Here is an 18,775-nt window from a genome sequence, read left to right as displayed (position 1 = left end):
TCTTATTTGTAATGTACATAAAAGTCTTGGTAATGTCGTAAAGTCTCTATTTTAAGGCTTTAAAAGGACTGATTTCCATAAAACCTCTGAGAAAAGTTGCAGAGTTATGGATCATTAGTCATGCTACAAATATGCACCACATACAGCACCAACAGTTCCAAAATATGAGGTAATTTATGTTATTTTTGTTGAGTGCACAGTTCTAGCTTATGGATCATCTTTAGTTCCAAATAAGAAAATCAGTTCTAAAAAGCCGATGTGAGATGTGTGATTTAAGCAAATGCTTTCAAATGGCCTCAAGCTGATACAAGTAACTAGATTAGCAGATGTGCTACCTTCAAGCTTAGACTAATGCTTTCATGGGTCTTACTCTGCTTCTAAATTGATGAACTCACGGGGAATCTTTGTTTCAGCAGGTTCCAGATTAAGTATGAATGTATGTGTGTGTGTGTGTGTGTGTGTGTGTGTGTGTGTGTGTGTGTGTGTGTGTGTGTGTGTGTGTGTGTGTGTGTGTGTGTGTGTGTGTGTGTGTGTGTGTGTGTGTGTGTGTGTGTGTGTGTGTGTGTGTGTGTCGCTCTCTCCCACCGGAGGAATTTGAACACAAATACCTTTTCACAGTTTAATTAAAAGCCAACTGTAGCCTAATTAAGGAGGAGAGGGAGAGTATTTGCTGGTGTTGTGGCTCAGGGCTGTTGAGAGTCAATTGGCATTACCCCTTTAACAAACATACTGTCTGACCTCATTCATTTGCAACCCTACAAACACTGCAGCAGAGACTGGGTGTAGTGAAGAGGCCTATCAATGGCTATCCCTCATGGCATTTAGCAAGGCATAAACAACAGCTTTTCAGCCATTCAAATAACCATAAAATGACATCCTTGTCTTAGGTTATAATTTTGTGGTGCACTTAAACACTGATGTCAGCAGGTATCCCTACTGTCAAAATACTGCACTTGCTTTAATGTTGGTCAAGATTGTACAAAAGGAACCAAGTAGCTGAGTTCATAGATTAATAGTTTGTGATACATGACAACAGAATCTGAACTCTGTTAAATGTCAAAGTAAAAAAAAAAAAAACTACACTCAGCAGAAACAGCAGTGAGGAGAAATCATTAAGCCGAGCACAGCACATTGTTTTCGAAACAGCCCTATGAAATATCTTAAACCAAAACACATAAAGGCATGTGAGCAGACAGTTCATCAGCTCAAATGTGAAAAATCAACAGTAACTGTTCAGAGCTAAGACACTGTCATTGTAATTCAGCCTGAAGTTTTCAGACAGTGCAGTAGCAGCAGCTGTCTCTCTCGTATGATGATCCAGGATGTCAACATTAGGCTCTCGCCTTTCAATGTTCTTTGAGACTACTCACTGTGTTGCTTGTTGCGGCCCCAACATTGAGGTTTTTGAAGAGTTGTGGGGAGCCCCCATACTGGCCAGCTATCTGCTTTCTGACCTCTGCTGCCACAGTCCTGAAAACACAAGAGAGTGAGTTAGCATCTTAAAAGACTGTGTAATTATCTACTCACTAGACAGTTGCTTGCTTGTATTAATAAGGGCTGAGAAATACAGAGAAGTAACAATACAGTACTTTAATATAATAACAGGCTTAAGTTTCAGAATACTGAAAGGCCTTTAGCTATAAACCATCGTCTTTATCAAGTGTAACTAGCACTAAAGCAACATGAGCCTATCCGATCTTTAAGTTGTGATGTAACGCCCTTTCAAAGTACTATTTCCGGGTCCAGCTGTTAAAAACCTTGTATTTCTACAATACTGGAATGCTGTGTTCCCAGTTGTTCGAACAGATCTGAGATTTTTTTTAAACGATCATTTTACAATTAGGCTACAAGATGTCCCTGTAGCCTAATAGGTAAAGAGCATACCTAGGGGGCGGCCAGTGGGGAAGTGGTTAGAGTTAGAGGAGTGACTTCGACCTGAAGCCCTTTGTTGCATGTCTCCCCCTGCCTCTCTCACCCCATTTCATATCTGTCCTACTGAATAAAAGCTTGAAAAAATGCTCAAGAAAACAAAACAAAACAAAAAAAAGTATACCTAGGGCGATATGACGATGTTTGATCGTGAAGGATCAGAATGTGTCATTTTTTTCCTCAGCCAAATCCAATTTAGCCTCATACCCTCCGCCTCATACCCGCCCTAAAGACATGCTGATCAATTAATCCTAGTGAACTGCAGACAGTGTTGAGGTTTTCTCATTTGCCATCCTGTTTGATTCAGAGATTAGCGGGATGTCATGGCTGAAAATGTCCAAACAGCATGCGAGCATCAGGCTTCTCATCGACACTGTCTGTCCACACTTATTCATAGAATGTGTGCAACAAGCTGTATAATATGCGCCTAAAAAAATGTGTCCCGTGCAACCACAGACTCCTAATGTGTTTAACAATAAGGCAGCGCCGTCACTTCACAGAGGCCGCCTTTCTGCCCAAAGCTGCCATACACAATCACACAAGGTTCGCACATCGGATGGTGAAACAACAAACCTTTTCAACCACCTAAAGAGACAGCATCTTAAACAGTATGCTGAGGAGACCAGTCACACCTCAGCCAGCAGAGGCAAGAGGTAGCTTTTCGTCAAATGTCCATTGTACTTGGCAAAAGTTGGCAAAATTGCACAAATTGATTAAAAAATGTTCACGGTTATTTGGCCTAAATGCTCTGTAGTTCTCTTTTCTCTTTTAGGGGTATGTTTTCACATAGGGAAATACTTTGGTTGCACTGTTCACTAACTTGCAAAATAATTAAAAATCAATGTAAAAAAACTTGATAATTGTGATCGTGATTTTACTGTAAAACAAAATTGTGATATAATATTTTGCAATATCAACCACCCCTAAGCATACCACATAAATGCAACATCCAGCCAGGCATGTTGTTCCTCTTTCTAACCTTGTTTCCCGTCTCTCTCTCTACACTGGCAAGTGCAGGGTAAAATGCCAAAATGTTTCATAAAATAATCTACGTATCAAGAAAAAATGAACAAAGATCGCAGCTCTGTCCCACTGTTTCAACAGTGTCATAAGATACACTACAGTATCAGCTGTGGTAATTGTCCCACCCCTATGGCTGAGAATAAACAGAAAACTAAACTTCAATTTAACCTCATAGTCCAATGAATTACTTTTAAGCCCAAATAACATGTGACATTAAATCTTTTATCTGTGAAAATGAAATTAAAAAAGCCATAAATTACAATATTAATTTCGGTATCAAACTTTTATTCCCAGAGAGCATAAGGAATTGCAATGTTATCACAAAGCAGCTTATATTATTCAAGGATATTGTATTGTCCTGTACTTTTAGGATTTTCTCCTTGTGTCTCATAGTCTAACTGTGTTGCCTGACAGAGCATCATATATTACACCCAGACAGAGTGGAAAGAAACATAAAAACCTCTGGTCCCCAGTGGTCAGCACAAAGCTCTTGGTGTTCAACTGCTGTTCCCACACACAGGTCCTTTCGATCACAGCAACCACCAAATCCACTCAGAACTTTGCCTTGAACAAAACAACAACGCAGCAAATATCCCAAAGTGACACAAACAAATAACAAATTAGAGCCAAGGATAAAGGCTAGACACTGAAGACTCAAGGTGATGTTTGTAACGCCAAGGCTAAGGAGCCAACAATTATGAGTAACTACTTTTACATTACACTTTTCTTCATAACCAAGAATTTGTCTCATTTTCCTGTCTGTCTTTGCTCACTATCCCAAAATCAATATCACAATAACTAGTTTGAAGGTAAATAAACTCATGATTACTATAGTTATGAGCAAGGATTAGGTGGGATCCAGTCAGCAAGGGTGCACCACTGCAAATGTCTAAACCGAGCCTGGTTTCTCTAAAGCCACTATAGTGCTGAGTTCATCAGTGCTGCATCACAAAAAATACAAGGTTGCAAAATAGATGGGAATTAAGCTTATCATCCTCAACAGAAAGGTACAATGACAGCTAACTGGTCCAACTTGCCAGCATTAGACATAATAATGTACCATAGTAGATATTCAGTGGCCTCTGCAGTGCAGCACTGTCACTGGAGGAAGGCAAACGCACTGAACCAACAAATACATTCCTCAGTCCTCCCCAATGTCTCTCGCCAGATCTTAACTTAGCACTGGTCACTGCACAGAGCAATAACTTGATTAAACAAATAGCGCTTGTGGCTATCTCTTTAAGATGGTAACAACAATAACTCCCAGGAACAAAATATGAACTGCTGGCAATTTAAGATTATAAAACCTTAAATATAAGCAAACCATTCAACAGAGCCATGTGATTTAAGCTTTTATTTGCCTCAGTATGTGGCAGACGGTAACTAATGACCATTACTAAAAGTCAGCTTGCTAAAACAGGTACAATAGAGGACTTTTCCCCCACTGCTATGTGAAGAACACAAGCAAGGTAACCTGAGTCCACTAATCCAAGAGTCTGAAAACGGCAAAAAGTTTATCTTTATTTAGGTAAGATTTACAAAGATACCAACTGCACACATTCATACAGTGGATACAATATCACATGCACAATGCAATCTGATACAAGGTGAAAGTAATAATGCTCATTTTCAGTTGAAACTGTGTCAGAAAGTTGTTGCTCTATGGTGAATTTTATAGGCCATCATTTGAGAGATATTGTGGTAGTGGACGGCAGTACATTGTAAAGTGTAGCCTTCATGGTATCAGTGTTCACATTCATCCGTAACTTTGTCAGCTAACCATACTGTCAGGCATCTCATCTTGTGTGAAAAAACCTGCCATGAGGTAGGGCATGTTTAATCCCCATAAATCAATATGAAATACTCAATAATTGGATGTGGTTTTGATTAATGGTAACTGGATTCAGGCGGTAATAGAAATGCATAACACTCCCATCCTGACACCAACAAAGAAATATAAATCCTGTATTATCCTAGCAGCTAGGCCAACAACTTTTTGATGTATAGGCCTTGTTAATAAACTTGGCTCAACTAGATTAACAATATGGAAAATGAAAATAACACTGATCATATACAACGCCTTTTGTTAATAATCTAAACTTAAAAAACTCATCATTTTAATCTCTCTAGCAGGGTGTAGAATCTTATTTTATCCAGTAAAGATGTCCAAAATGGGTTCAGAAAGAAACTGAACCAAGAAGCACACCAATGTCATGTTTCAGCTCAATAATAATACCTAGGATGACTTGACTAAAGTAAGCGATCAGCAATGACTTAAAGATGCAAAGTGATTAAAACATGTTTATGTTGATAGATGTGGGAGACACTGTGGTCCATCTCTATCTATCTGTCTATCTGTCAGGCTGGGATGATGGTGTTTGACAGCCAGCACAAAGCCCTTTGTTAAAGAGATTACTTTGATCTGTCTGAGGGGCGGGGAACAGATTAATACATCGCTATTTGAAAGCTGTTGAGGGCGGCTTTTGTTTCCAGTCTTACTGTATTATAATTATCTGCTCTCTCTTGTCAATGGGCTCTTGATTAACACATAACTCAGCAAAGTTCAGTCTCATCTCCACCAGCACTAGCTTTCCCATCGTTAGCTACTGTAGGTAAGATAGCTAACTGTCCAAAAATTAACGGTTTTTAATTCACAGTAAGTCCCTTTCGGTGCGGATAATTACTGTAAACAGAATTTTCCCATTATATATTTATTACGACGTTATCACATCTTGCTCCTTTGTTAGCATTCAGAGAGGAAAGAAGAGACTAGCAGCTAGCGGTGTGTCGCTGTGTGTCTGGGTGGGTCTGAGCATCTTTATATGGCTAACAAGCGGCTAGCTGGGAGCAGCCGGGCCGGGCCTCCTTCACTGGGCTCATTCAGCGGTGGTCTGCGGGCGACCCACATAAATGCAACAAAAGTGCTCCAGTGTGCTTTTAACGAGCTCGTTTCGGGGTCTAAAGTCTTTTACCTGCTGATTTTTTGGGCGAAGGCGCGGCGTTCAGCCATGGCAGTGGCCGCTGGTGTGCTAAAATTCCCAGGCAGGAAGCAAGCAGGCTCCGCTTTCCACTCCCTCACTACAACCACAGCAGGAAAACTGGAACACCGGAGAATGGGATCACTACCGTAATGACTGTAATGGTGTGCAACAGAACACACCCAAAGAAAAGCCCCTGCGCTCTGTACTACGAGCAATAAAATTGGATAGCTGTATTCAAAGAGGTTACGGTACATCATACTCACCCTAATGAATAATGATAAACATAAGATAGTCCTTTATTGTCTCACAAGTGAGAAATGTAGATTGTTGCAGTAGCAAGAGGAAATAGACAAAAAAAATTTTTATATATATATACATATAAATATTACACCAATGTATACAAATAACACCGATATGTATATAACAGTAAACAATTTACAACAAGTTGTAACAGTGCAGAGGGTAGTTTGTGTGTGTGTGTGTGTGTGTGTGTGTGTGTGTATGTGCGTGCGTGCGTGCGTGCGTGTGGATGTGTGTGTGTGTGTGTGTGTGTGTGTGTGTTTAATGAGAACAGTGCTGATTGTAAAGTCTGTATGTCAATGTCATCTAGTTTTATTTATGTTTTTCATTCTTATCGACTGATATTTCGCCTATGCAATCTGTTCACGGTAGACATAATTGAAATGTCAATATTATTTCCGACCTTATGATTTTTCCTGGGAAATGTGACATAAATATGACATAATATAGTATAATATTACAAGACCAAATATTAGAGTATATTTAAACATTGTATGCAATACAAACATAAATACAAAATAAAGTCCAAAGTCCGTTTAAATATTTCAATATTTTCAAACTGAATTTAACCATTTTTTCCCATTCTCAAAATGTTCTTTTTGCTCATTCAGATTTGTTCAGGAATGTCGTTATGTGTTGTTAATGGCTTTTGTTATGTCATGTTCCATCTTTTCTATTCTGCAATAAAATAAAGTATAGCCTACACCGGATGTATTACACGGATGTATCCATTAGTTACGTTGACGAATCCAAATATCTTTAGGCTACATTTTATTTAAACGTCTCGTATATCTGTCATACAGTGCATTAGAGTATATTTTAAAGCGCTATACAAATAGGGTGTTATTATTAATAAAGTAACAGACGATGATAAAAACAAAGACCGTCATCATTGACACAGCATTGTTATAACATAACTGTAACGGAACAAATTAGAGTTGAAGTGATGAATGATTTATGCGCCTCTGGCTTTTAATTTCTCGCCGTGCCTTTATAAAACAGTGTACGCATGTTTTGTTACAAGGAACAACCCAAACAAGCGGAGTATTCATTCTGGACACTTGAAACGTCGGCAAACTGTTTAAACGCCGCCCGCTTGAGCTACCTTAACATATACATTGAGCGTCTCCTTGGTCCCGGCGGAAGTACCGCGATATCACGTGATTTGACTGCTCCACTTCCTCAAAGTGTAAACATTGGAAACCGCAGGGCAGTGTTAAGTTACACAGCAAGTCCCAGTCGATACACTGTGTTAAACTATCGGACAATAATATACAACGTTGCAAAGTTTGTACTGAGCTACAAAGCGGTTGTAAGTGTAACAAAAAAAAAAACTGGACCGAAGAATCTCCGAGGTAACGAAGTGCTGCAGGCTGTTTTTAACGTAATCTTTCTTCTGTAACACTGCAGTCAACTCTCCCCACTGTGTGTGTGTGTGTGTTTGTGTGCCTGTGCGTGTGCGTGTGCGTGTGTGTGTGTTTGTGCGTGTGCGTGTGTGTGTGTGTGTGTGTCACACCAGGGTTTGTGTGCTGTGTGGGAATGGGTTACATTCCTTGCTGGTCCAAATGGAGAATAAAGGGAGCGACGAGGTGGAAACATTGAAGACAAAGTTCTTGTCTGTGTGGCACAATGTGAAGTACAGTAAGTAATTTGCCTAAAGCCAATACACAGACACACACACACACACACACACACACAAACACACACACACACACACACACACACACACACACACACACACACACACACACACACACACTCTCTCTCTCTCTACCCTGACACCCCTGTGTCCACTTTATTTCTAATGCTTTTGTGTATCACTGCTGTGCTGTTTCGTCCCATCCATATAGTCTTCACAGTCTAAATTGGTATTTGTACAAGTGAAATAAGTATTTTTGTCGCTCTCATTTTACTAACAGTTCAAAAAACAATTTTCAGTAAGCTAGAAATAAACATACAGCAGAGATCAACAACCTGTACTGCAGACATAAGAGACTGCTTAAATAAAAACACAAGCATCAGAACCCATTGAGACAAGGACTTGCTGCCGTTGAGTCAGCCCTTAAAATAGTTCTTTGTCATTCTGTCCACTCTGTTTTGTGTGCGTTTTCTTTCAGCTCACTTAGACTAAAGTTTCTCTTTATCTAAAAAATACAATGTTCAATCAATGTCTTTTATGTAACAGGAGCCGGAAGAAAAACAATACAGTAGTAGGCAGGAATATTGGGGCGGACCCAGAACACTATTTCAAAGGTGTTGTAGTTGCAACTGAGTAAATAGGATGTTGAGTTTTGTTTTTGAATCAGCTAGTCCATGCCATATTGTCTTTTTATTGTGTATCTTAGGTTGGGCTCTGAAATCAAAGACCTCATTTAGCAGAAATTCCCCGGTGCTTCTCCTCGGAAAATGTTACCATTTTAAGGCTGAAGGTACAGTATGGTGCACGTGCATATGCACAAACACAAGCTCATACAATTTTAATAAAAATGAACACTTACACACTGACTGCATTTCCTGTACCAACATCCCCATGAATACATAACCCAAGGCTTGACATACATACATACATATCGATTAATACTGTAAAAGCAATACAGAGTTTGGTAAGGAATAAGTGAAACATTTACAGAATACTTTACTGTATTAATCATATGTAATTGCAAGGACCAAAAATGATGATAAAGCCCTGTAACAATAATATTAACGCATAGCCATTAACTAAGACATCGTTCTCTCAGTCGTTAGGAGTAAGCATCTTTCACAGATATTTGGGTAGTAAAAGAAGGATTAACTTGAGCTGGTAGATTTATCATCGCCACAGGACATTAGATGAATAAGTATAAAATCCTGAATGGATCTTGTCATTTGTGTGCCTCAGACAACGACCACAGTGCTGCAGAAGCCTGCTACGAAGCCTCTGATGAGGACCTCGTCATGGGGAACGTGGAGGCTTTCCGCAAGGATTTTGCGTCCCGTGTGTGGCTCACCTACAGGGAGGAGTTCCCTCCTCTGCCCGGCTCCAGCCTGACCTCTGATTGCGGCTGGGGCTGCATGCTGAGAGCCGGGCAGATGATGCTGGCTCAGGCACTTACTCTGCACTTCTTGGGCAGAGGTGAGTGAAATAGAACAATCAAACAAGATGTGTGAAAAGTGCAGACAAAATAATAATTCTTCTCAGGTCAAAGTCACACTGGAGCATGCAGAAGTCTAAAGTAGGTTACCCAACCTGGAGGTCAGGATAAATCTGGAGGAATGACAAGATGATCAATGTGATAGGAGAGAATACAAAATCTATTTATTCTGCAAACAATTGTTCATTTCTTCTTGCTTTACTCAATCTCAGATTTCTTTTGAAATACTAGACAATTTTAACAGTTAAGGCTTCTAAATTCTTCTTATTTATTTAACAATTTAAAAAGGGGAAATAACTTTGCTTGAATGGCTCATGACTTTGAGGTATATTACACAATTAGAGAGGGGTCACATGCAGTCATTGCACAAGGCGTAAAGTGTGGGAAGCCCTGCTCTAAAGGTTAGAGAAGGGGGCTTGTGGCTGTAAAGTCTGATTTGAATCCCTGGAATAGCTGGGAAATTTTGTTCATGAAGAGGGGAAGCTGCCAATATGACAGATATTTGGAGACTGCTTACACCCTGCAGCTGCCACTGTATATGAATGTGGAGATGGGCATTGATATAATCAGCAAGAGTCTTCACTTAAAGGTCCAGTAGGAGTACTATGACTATAACGCAAAAAATCCGAATGGCACTATCGAGAGAGACAGTATTTGTCCATTCTGAGCTATTGTAGAAACATGGCAGTGCAACTAAGCAGACTCTGTGGAGAACTCTAAATGAACAGTGCTTATTTTCAGGAGATTATACACTACACCCTTTCTGCCAATAGAGCCCCCCAAATCCTACACACTGGACCTTTTAATGATACAGAGATCTAGATGTGTAAATGTATCCAGCATGTTAACTACAGTGACTGAAGATTTGGAAAACACAAACATATGGTATGTCCTAGTTATAAAGACTCAGTGACTGTAAATTAGACCACAGATCATTTTTGATTAAGTCAGAAACTGTAGGTCGTTTGGTAATGCACTGCAACTGTATCTCCACTTCAGTGTCTTTTTCTAAGCGGGCAGCCAGACTCAACCTTCTCAACCTGAAAGTGAAAGTTTAATTTAGTTGATGCGACACATTTAAAATGAGTGAATTCCTCATATCTTTGTCAGATATATTGTCTCTGAAGTGTCCTAGACTTTACGGGTCCACATAATGAGATGACTGCCGGTTTAATGCAGTCATTTAGAAAACAATATTTAAAACTTGTTCTTCTGTCAAATCTAAAATATGTCACTAATGAAATATTTCTCTATAAAATGACTAATGGCCACTTAAGGATATTTATTGATCAATTTCACTGTGATTCACTTTGGATCAAGGTCATTTTGTTAATGCCTTAAGACTCCACTCTGGCCCATTTTACAGCCTGGGCCACTCCCTTGCTCTCCGCCTTCAGCTCCCACCCTGTTTGTAAGGCTAAGGCACCGTTAAAGTGAAATAGTGGGACACTCAAACTTATAATTGAACAGAATGACACCTATTCTGTTACTGAAGCACACCAGCGTCTGTCTGTTTAAAGCAAAAATCTTAAATATCACAAGTTCTGAAAGACTTTTTGTTCTCAGTGGTGATGCTCTAAATTGAACTTTGAGGGGTTGATAGAGCAGGTTCATTAACATCTGGTCAGATATATATATATATATATATATATATACATATATATATATATATATATTTATTTTTACCTTTGGAAGTATTGGAGTTTTGTCAAAGGTGTTTTTGAGAAAATGGCAGCCACTACTTGTGAGCAACTTTTAAATGATGATTTGTCTTCTGTAATTATCTCAAACTTATAAGAAACTCTATCATATTGATTGGTGATTTGTCGCTTGATGCCTTCATTAAGCAGATATATATTCTAAGCTGTCCTAAAATTAGTTTCCGCAGAAATAGATATTTGTCTTCCCATCTACCATCTGTGGTTTAAGAAATATGCTGTTCCAAGGCCTTATAATAGCTTTGTAACTTTACTTTGCCTATGGTCTTTTATGTTCATTGTAGCTGATACATGATTTATTCCTCCGCAGACTGGACCTGGTCGGAGGCGATGAGGCTCCAGCCTTTAGATGCAGAGACGTGGACTACCACTGCAGCCAAGCGTCTGGTGGCCTCCCTGGAGGCCTCTCTGCAAGGTTCCCCAGGGCCCTCCGATCATGGATCAACACCCATGCACCAAGCCCAGGCCCAGGGATCTGCAGAGGAGGCAGATATACATTTGAAAGAGATGTACCACCGCACTCTAGTGTCCTGGTTTGGGGACAGCCCCTCTGCTCAGTTAGGCCTCCACAGACTGATCCGCATGGGCCTGACAATGGGGAAACAGGCAGGAGACTGGTATGGACCTGCTGTGGTGGCACACATTCTAAAGTGAGTAAATAACATATTGTTTAAGGCACAACAATAACAGCTATTTTTGTTCATTTGTTCATCAACAGATTAGTTTTTTTTGGCAATCATATGGATTTTGAGCTCTAATTTAGAATATAAAATTTTACAAAACAAAAACAAAGTATTAGATTTCAGTCAGTATCAATTTTCAAGTTGTAAAATATGCTAACATTTAAATGTATATATCATATTGCTCAAGTTGTATTTACATCTTGCAGATAAATACAATTATATGACACGGTGTTCATAACTTTCCAGCATCTCATTCAGTCAAATATACTGTTGTAAAATCATCTTTGAAAAGACGTACTGATCTGACACTAGTTATTTCCCCCAGCATATTGCAAGCCTGGTGGCCCACTTAAGTTGACCCCTCACTGGGCCTGAGCATTGGGGCTTTTATTTTTAAAAAAAAGTTTTTAAGATGGCTTGGTTGGAAACTTAGACATAATCATGTTTGAAATCTCTAGTCAGCTTTTAGCGCTAAATCTGTGTTATATCTTTTTTAAGATCTCAATTTTGCGATTCCTTCCATAATTCTGTTATTACAGCACTCACACTGTCCTTCCGCACCGGGCCAAAACAGGTTTTTCGGCTAAAGCCTAGTGCGTTTGACCAGTGTGAGTGCACCCGCTCCGCGCATAGCTGCGGCCAGCTGGCCGTCCACGGCCTGTGTGAGAGAGGTGGGCTTTTGTAGAGCGCGTTTTGCACATGTACGAGCACGAGCGGCCAAGGCCCAGGCAGTGTGAGTACAAACGGGCTGGCAAGTGGGGGGAGAGGGAGGGGGGACAAGTACCCTAAACCCCGGGGCGCGGTGTGGAAGGACAGTGTGAGTGCGCCAGACGGGCCGTGGACGACTAGCTGGCCGCAGTTATGCGCGGAGCGGTTGCACTCACACTGGTCAAACGCACTAGGCTTGACCCGAAAAACCTGTTTTGGCCCGGTGCGGAAGGACAGTGTGAGTGCGCCCTAAAGAGCCCTAAATTAATGCTGCCATCAGTCTGAAGAAGACGCTTGCAACCAGACTTCTTGAGGGGAAACCCTAATTAAATCAGTAATCTCACTGTTTTACAGTTCATGGTAATATATAATGTATACCCCTGATGTTTACTTAGCATAATCTCTGAATGAAATGAAAATCTCTCTCTCTCTCTCCCCCTCTCTCTCTCTCTCTCTCTCTCTCTCTCTCTCTCTCTCTCTCTCTCTCTCTCTCTCTCTCTCTCTCTCTCTCTCTCTCTCTCTCTCTCTCTCTCTCTCTCTCTCTCTCTCTCTCTCTCTCTCTCTCTCTCTCTCTCTCTCTCTCTCTCTCTCTCTCTCTCTCTCTCTCTTTCTTTCTCTCATTCATTCAACTCATTCTCCCTTTCCCTTTCCTTTTCCTAGGAAAGCTGTCGAGGAGGCGATCGACCCTGGCTTGGCGGGTATAACTGCTTATGTCTCACAGGACTGCACAGGTATGAAAGATGAGACTGCTGTTGATAAAAACCGAATACTGGGCACAACGCCCAAACTGACCCTTCTTTTTCCACCATCTCTCTGCTGCTGGGAGACTATGTGGCTGCACAGAAGGATGACAGGAGACTAACTGTGTCTATTCCCCAACAAGTACATCCGCTCTAAATCTATAACGTCCCAGTCCAACCTCTTCTTAACCCCAATAACTTGGGTTTTGATTCATGTTTTTCTTCTCAGTAGCCGGAGCAGAAGCGAGCTGGTGTGAGAGCGTAATATGAGTTGGATATTCAAGAGTTACAATGAGGAAACAGGAGTGAATTTAACTCACTCCTGACACCATGGCTGTCTGTATATAATGGAATAAATCAATTGTCAATCAAATCAAAGTCCACTATTTTGATAATCAATTATCAATATTTTATATATTAGCAAATATGTTAAAAATGCACTTCCTGTGTCTCAAAATGTAAGGATTTGCTGTTTTTTCTCTTTTATAGCACTGTTAATTGAATGACTCTGGGTAAGTCAGACAAAACAAGCAATTTGGAGACTTGGGCTCTACGCAATTGTGATGGACATTTTACACTCTTTTCTGATGCTTTATATTAAGCCATTATATGATGAATTGTAAATGTAATTATACAAAAAAAAATAATTTCAGAAGCATAGATTATACCAAAAAGTCAATCAAAAGAAAGAAGCATATTTGCCAGAACCACATTTTGAATACACTTGTGATAGGGTAACAAGGGAGTGTTTGCTGTTCCTGTTCATTCAATTTCAAGATGAAGTGACATGTTTTATACCTGTTACAAACACTTATTTGCATATGGATATATGACGCATATATTCGGACATCTTTTTTGCAGACAATAATGAGGAAGAAGGGATGAAAAAGAAAACACCACCCTCATATTTCAAAAACAAGGAGTAACTACTGAAACACAGGACTAAGGACCTGATGAACTTACAGAATGGCTGATAGATAGACAGACATGGAAACAGACAAATGACCTTTGTGTTATTGATCCTTCATAGTATACAGCGCTGATGTCATCGATAGTCACAGCAGGGCAACAAAAGAAGGCCAGGCCTCTGCTGAGAGATCAGATGCCCCTCCTGCTCCACAGAGCGACCAACCAGTGTCTACCTCCAACCTGTCAGAGAGCCGAGCTGTCATCATCCTCATCCCCGTGCGGCTGGGGGGGGAGAAGACAAACCCTGACTATTTTAACTTTGCAAAGGTGAGAGATACATGTAGGTCAGTGGTAGTTTGCAGAACCCTCTTTCAGTGTTTTACATGTAAATATACTGTGAATAGGAAGTAGACAGTGTGGGGAATGGTAAGATTAAAATATCTGTTTAACTGTCATTGAAATCATACAGAATTAAAGTATTAAGGCTCCCATTTAGATGTACATTGTATTTCTCTGTCCCTCTCTGTGGTTTTAGAGCATACTGAGTCTGGAGTACTGCATAGGCATCATCGGAGGGAAGCCCAAACAGGCCTGCTACTTTGTAGGATTTCAAGGTTAGTGTTAGCGCAATGCAAAACAGAGAAAGACACACAGAGAGGTTGGTGTGAATAACAGATTATTTTGCATAATATACCCTTCTTATGTGAAGAGACAAAGTAAGTTAATGTATTCATGTTTGCGTGAGGAAAACGGAGAGGAGTGGAGAAGGAAGCGAGTGAAGCAGGGCTTACTTTATTCTCTCTGACCCATCAAAGCCTCACCCATTTATCACAAGTAAACCTCCCAAGTTGTGAGCTGTAATTGATTTCCATAGGAGGCATGCATTAAATTTCATCCGGGCCCCAAAGTGAGCCACTCTTCATCACCTTCAGGAGCCAGGAGGAACCTTCAGTTGTACATCTTGGCAGTCAATATTTACACATTTACATTTTACCAATTTGAAATACAGTGGTGGATGATGTCTAAATGACAAGCAATACATTCTCCCTGCCAAGGCGCGGCTCAGCACAGCATTTATCATATGCAAATGATCGAATATAATTGCGTGTTTGTAAAAGTAATTCCCCCACACAAAAATTAAATGACAACCGCTTTTTTGTGGGTGTAAAGAATGTGCTTGTACAAACGCATTTGATTATACAGAATTTAATCCACCCTGGTGGATATTAAAAAGCAACAACCTTCTGGGAGGCATATTTGACGCACACAAGCCTAACAGTAGGCCAAGCGGGTGACTTTGAGCTACTCTGCATAGAAATTGGAGAGAAGCGCGTTTTTGTAATAATCCGATGTTTTTGAATAACTTGTCTTTTGTTTTGTCCTTGCAGATGACAGCTTGATTTACATGGACCCTCATTACTGTCAGTCTTTTGTGGATGTCAGCACCAGCGATTTCCCTCTCCAGGTAATATGAAATTACACAGACGAGCTGACTGGGGCCCCAGTAATGTGAATTTAATAGTTTCTGTTAGTACTTAAGGGTATGAATCTTAAAGCAGCCCTCAGCCCAATTACAGAGTCTCTATCTGCTGATTTATTTGCTGCTCAGATGTGTGAAGCTGCCACTTAAGAGAAATACGGCAAATGCCGGATCAGGTGCTGTGAGCCTGAATATTTCAGGACCCATACATAAAAATAAGCACACAGCACTGTATAGCAACTTTGTTTTATGCTTTTATATGCAGTGGTATACAATGTGACAACACACTAGAGTTGTAAATTTATGAATGCTGTGACAGCGGATAAATAGGATTTCATTCATCAAATGATGCAGAATACATCTTATTTGCTGTTGACGCCGCCATGGACTGTATTTATGCCCCACAGTGGTTGCACATGTTCTGGCCCTTTAGCTTGATGAATATTTTCTGATGTATTTTGTCTCTTTTTTTCTAGTCATATCATTGCCCCTCACCAAAGAAGATGCCTTTCAGCAAGATGGACCCAAGCTGCACCATAGGTTTCTACTCTAGAAGTGCTCAAGACTATGAGAGAATCAGCCAAGAGCTGTCTAAGGTACGGAATAGTACTGCCTTAACATAATCACTTTACCACTGCATTTAACTATTATTATTATTGTTGTTATATGATGCTATATTAATTCTATGTTGTGCCCTGCAAATGTGTTGTCAGGGTGATAAAGGTTGACCAGCAGGTGGCACTATTTAGCCATGAATCTGACTGAGTTCGGACTGTTTCCCCAACCAGTCCACATGTTGGGTAGAATTTGTAAACCAGAGTCTTCCCTATCATGCTTCTGCTTATAAGGCTCTATAGAAATTATATTAACTATATGTAATTTCTAAAAGAGAACAACCAAGGTACAAGGTGCACTCCTCGTTAAGTTAAGGGATTAAATTTAAAGCCAACTGCTTTTAAGTGTACAGTATGGTGTAAAACTAGCACTCCTCTGAAACCCTGATCTGTTCTAGGTGCTGCAGCCATCAGCGAGGGAGAAATACCCTGCGTTCACTTTCCTGCAAGGTCATGGCAGAGATTATGACCTGTCTGCAGGCCTGACCCCGGAGAAGAGAGAATGGCCTTTTATCCGTGACCCGCAGAGGACGGTCACCACTACCGGGGACTTTGTGCTGCTTTGACAGCGCTGTTTAAAAGACTACTGACAGGGGAACTTCTTTTTATTAATCAGACTGCTCGATACCCGAAGCCTCGTGTTGAGTCTGTTCTGACTCTGAAGGTTGTGGAAATTTTTATTTTAAACTACACTAACTCGGTTAACTCAGTTATTACATCCTGGAAACTGTCGCTGAGCAACATTTTCCAAAACTTTTATTAACTGCTTGGACTTGTATTTGTTGCCTGGAAATGTGTGCTTGCTGGATATTTTGCCAGGAAGCTTTTGGTGCTCTGCTTAATTTAATGAACTAAAATGTCTTATATAATCATCAGAGAAGGGGAACATCTATTCATTTTGCACCATTGTTGGTGATTTTATGGACTTGAGAAGTTTGACGTAGATTTTTGGAGATTTGGTGTAGGATTTTTTTTTTTTGTACCTTACATCATGTTGAAGAAGTTGAACGGCGGCATAGTGTCACAGTAACCAACTACCATCAGTATTGGCCTAATTTAAAATCCTTTTACAGGGTTACACCTACAGTATTTAGACAGTGTAAATCTTTTCTTAAGTGTGGCTAGCGTTGTGCTAAGAGGAATATTGTAAAAGCCTTAATTCATTTGGGCCAAGGGCTTTTTGGAGATGAAGCCAAGAAACGTCTCGCAAACTTCACTGCCAAAAACATTTCTTTGTACACTTTTATATGTATGCAAAATAGACACACAGGTAATGAAACAAACCGACAAACAGTAACAATTATAACAAATAAATACAGACTAATATAACACATAACACAACAACAACACATTACATAAGTATATTAATTCATTTCATTATCATAAGTTGTGTTTGACCTTGCAGTGCTTAAAAATATCCTCACATGGGGCTGATTTCCAAATTCGGTCCCAATTCACTGCAGAATTGTATTCCGTTTTATTAAAGGTATCGGCAGTTTGTTCCCTACCAATAAGATTAAAACATGTACATAATCATGTTTCTATTGAGAAAAACTTTGGTTTATGGATGTTCCAATTGTGATTCTGCAGAAGTGATTGAAACCCCTATGTCTTGCTCCTGTTGCCAAAAACATGTTATCAAACCAGATGGATCAGCAACCCATTGACAACAGAAGCATATGGGACAAGTGCTTTGAAGGACACTTTCTTTCTCTGAGCAATAATATATAATGATGCTGTGTGGTGATATGATTTGTTTGCTTGCCTTGTGTGTTTTTGAGTGATATTAATGTTGACCGAGTTATCCATCACAGTGCAAGTGACCAGTGGTGACAGCCGAGTTTGGCATGTACCATATCTCACGCTATGAACTACCCTTAACAAAAGCATTTGTTAGACATAAAACTATTTATGGTATAAAAACACTCCTAATTCAGATTCAGGGAATTACAATGTACAGTATAGCATTCAGAGTATCTACTACACATAAAGAAATCAGAGTGACATATCAATCTTCCAAATCACTATTTGTATATGCTGTGTGCAATTAACAATTTTGGACAATTATTTCAAAGGATTTTAATTTGTCCCTTTCGTATTGCAATAAGCACAGTGTTTACACATTAACAAACGAGAAGTTCAGAAGTACGTTAGAATAAGTTAGGTTGCAAAACTTAATTTGATGCACTTTTATTTATACTTTGAAAACACACAAAAGTAATTTGACTATTGTATTTTTTTTAATTTGCTACATTACAACAATGTTTGTTTGCATTAATGTATAGTAATATGTGAAATGTTTTAACCCTGCCAGGCAAAAGAGTAAATAAATAATGTGACTTCCTTAATCAGATTGCTTCTTTTGGGTCCGTTGAAGAATTTGGAATGACTCTAGAAGAATAAAAATATGTTTTCCTCACTTTCAGAGCTAGATACAAACCTCAGTGGTGTGCGGAAATGTATTCAATCCCTTTCTCTCCCGGTCAAATGTAGTAGATTAAAACTAATCGTACGTGCTAAACATCTCTACAGCCCATTAACCAGGGACCGGAAAAAATG

The 18,775-nt window shown here is 39.8% G+C and overlaps 2 protein-coding genes across 8 annotated transcripts in view; one reads left to right on the top strand and one right to left on the bottom strand.

Annotated features, from left to right (window-relative positions):
• The window catches only part of dock7 (dedicator of cytokinesis 7), a 51,447-nt gene extending 45,431 nt beyond the window's left edge, over positions 1-6,016 (bottom strand). For all 7 annotated transcript variants that reach the window (XM_083940169.1, XM_083940163.1, XM_083940164.1 and 4 more), the window contains exons 1-2: positions 5,925-6,016; positions 1,371-1,470 (exon numbers count right to left, since the gene is read on the bottom strand). In XM_083940169.1, the coding sequence (XP_083796295.1) occupies positions 1,371-1,470; positions 5,925-5,962 (138 nt within the window). In that variant the 5' untranslated portion in view covers positions 5,963-6,016. The remainder of the gene's footprint in view (positions 1-1,370; positions 1,471-5,924) is intronic.
• A 1,419-nt stretch (positions 6,017-7,435) lies between these two features.
• On the top strand, positions 7,436-18,520 carry atg4c (autophagy related 4C, cysteine peptidase). The gene is made up of 11 exons (XM_083940761.1): positions 7,436-7,588; positions 7,753-7,874; positions 8,579-8,662; positions 9,112-9,345; positions 11,393-11,732; positions 13,134-13,204; positions 14,244-14,449; positions 14,658-14,736; positions 15,511-15,587; positions 16,079-16,198; positions 16,615-18,520. Exons 2-11 carry the CDS (start codon positions 7,799-7,801, stop codon positions 16,780-16,782), a joined length of 1,455 nt encoding a protein of 484 aa, XP_083796887.1. The 5' UTR covers positions 7,436-7,588; positions 7,753-7,798; the 3' UTR covers positions 16,783-18,520.
• The last annotated feature ends 255 nt before the right edge of the window (positions 18,521-18,775 follow it).

The sequence above is a fragment of the Echiichthys vipera genome (assembly GCF_963691815.1).
Source record: "Echiichthys vipera genome assembly, chromosome: 3".
Taxonomy (NCBI): Eukaryota; Metazoa; Chordata; class Actinopteri; order Perciformes; family Trachinidae; genus Echiichthys; species Echiichthys vipera.
The sequence above is the reverse complement of the archived record's forward strand: the minus strand, read 5'-3'. Positions and strand labels throughout refer to the sequence as shown.

Coding starts and splice junctions, on each gene's coding strand:
- atg4c (XM_083940761.1), top strand. CDS start 7,799: ATGGAGAATAAAGGGAGCGACGAGGTGGAAACATTGAAGACAAAGTTC. Junction 8,663..9,111: donor TTACCATTTTAAGGCTGAAG/GTACAGTATGGT, acceptor TGTGTGCCTCAG/ACAACGACCACAGTGCTGCA. Junction 13,205..14,243: donor TGTCTCACAGGACTGCACAG/GTATGAAAGATG, acceptor GATCCTTCATAG/TATACAGCGCTGATGTCATC.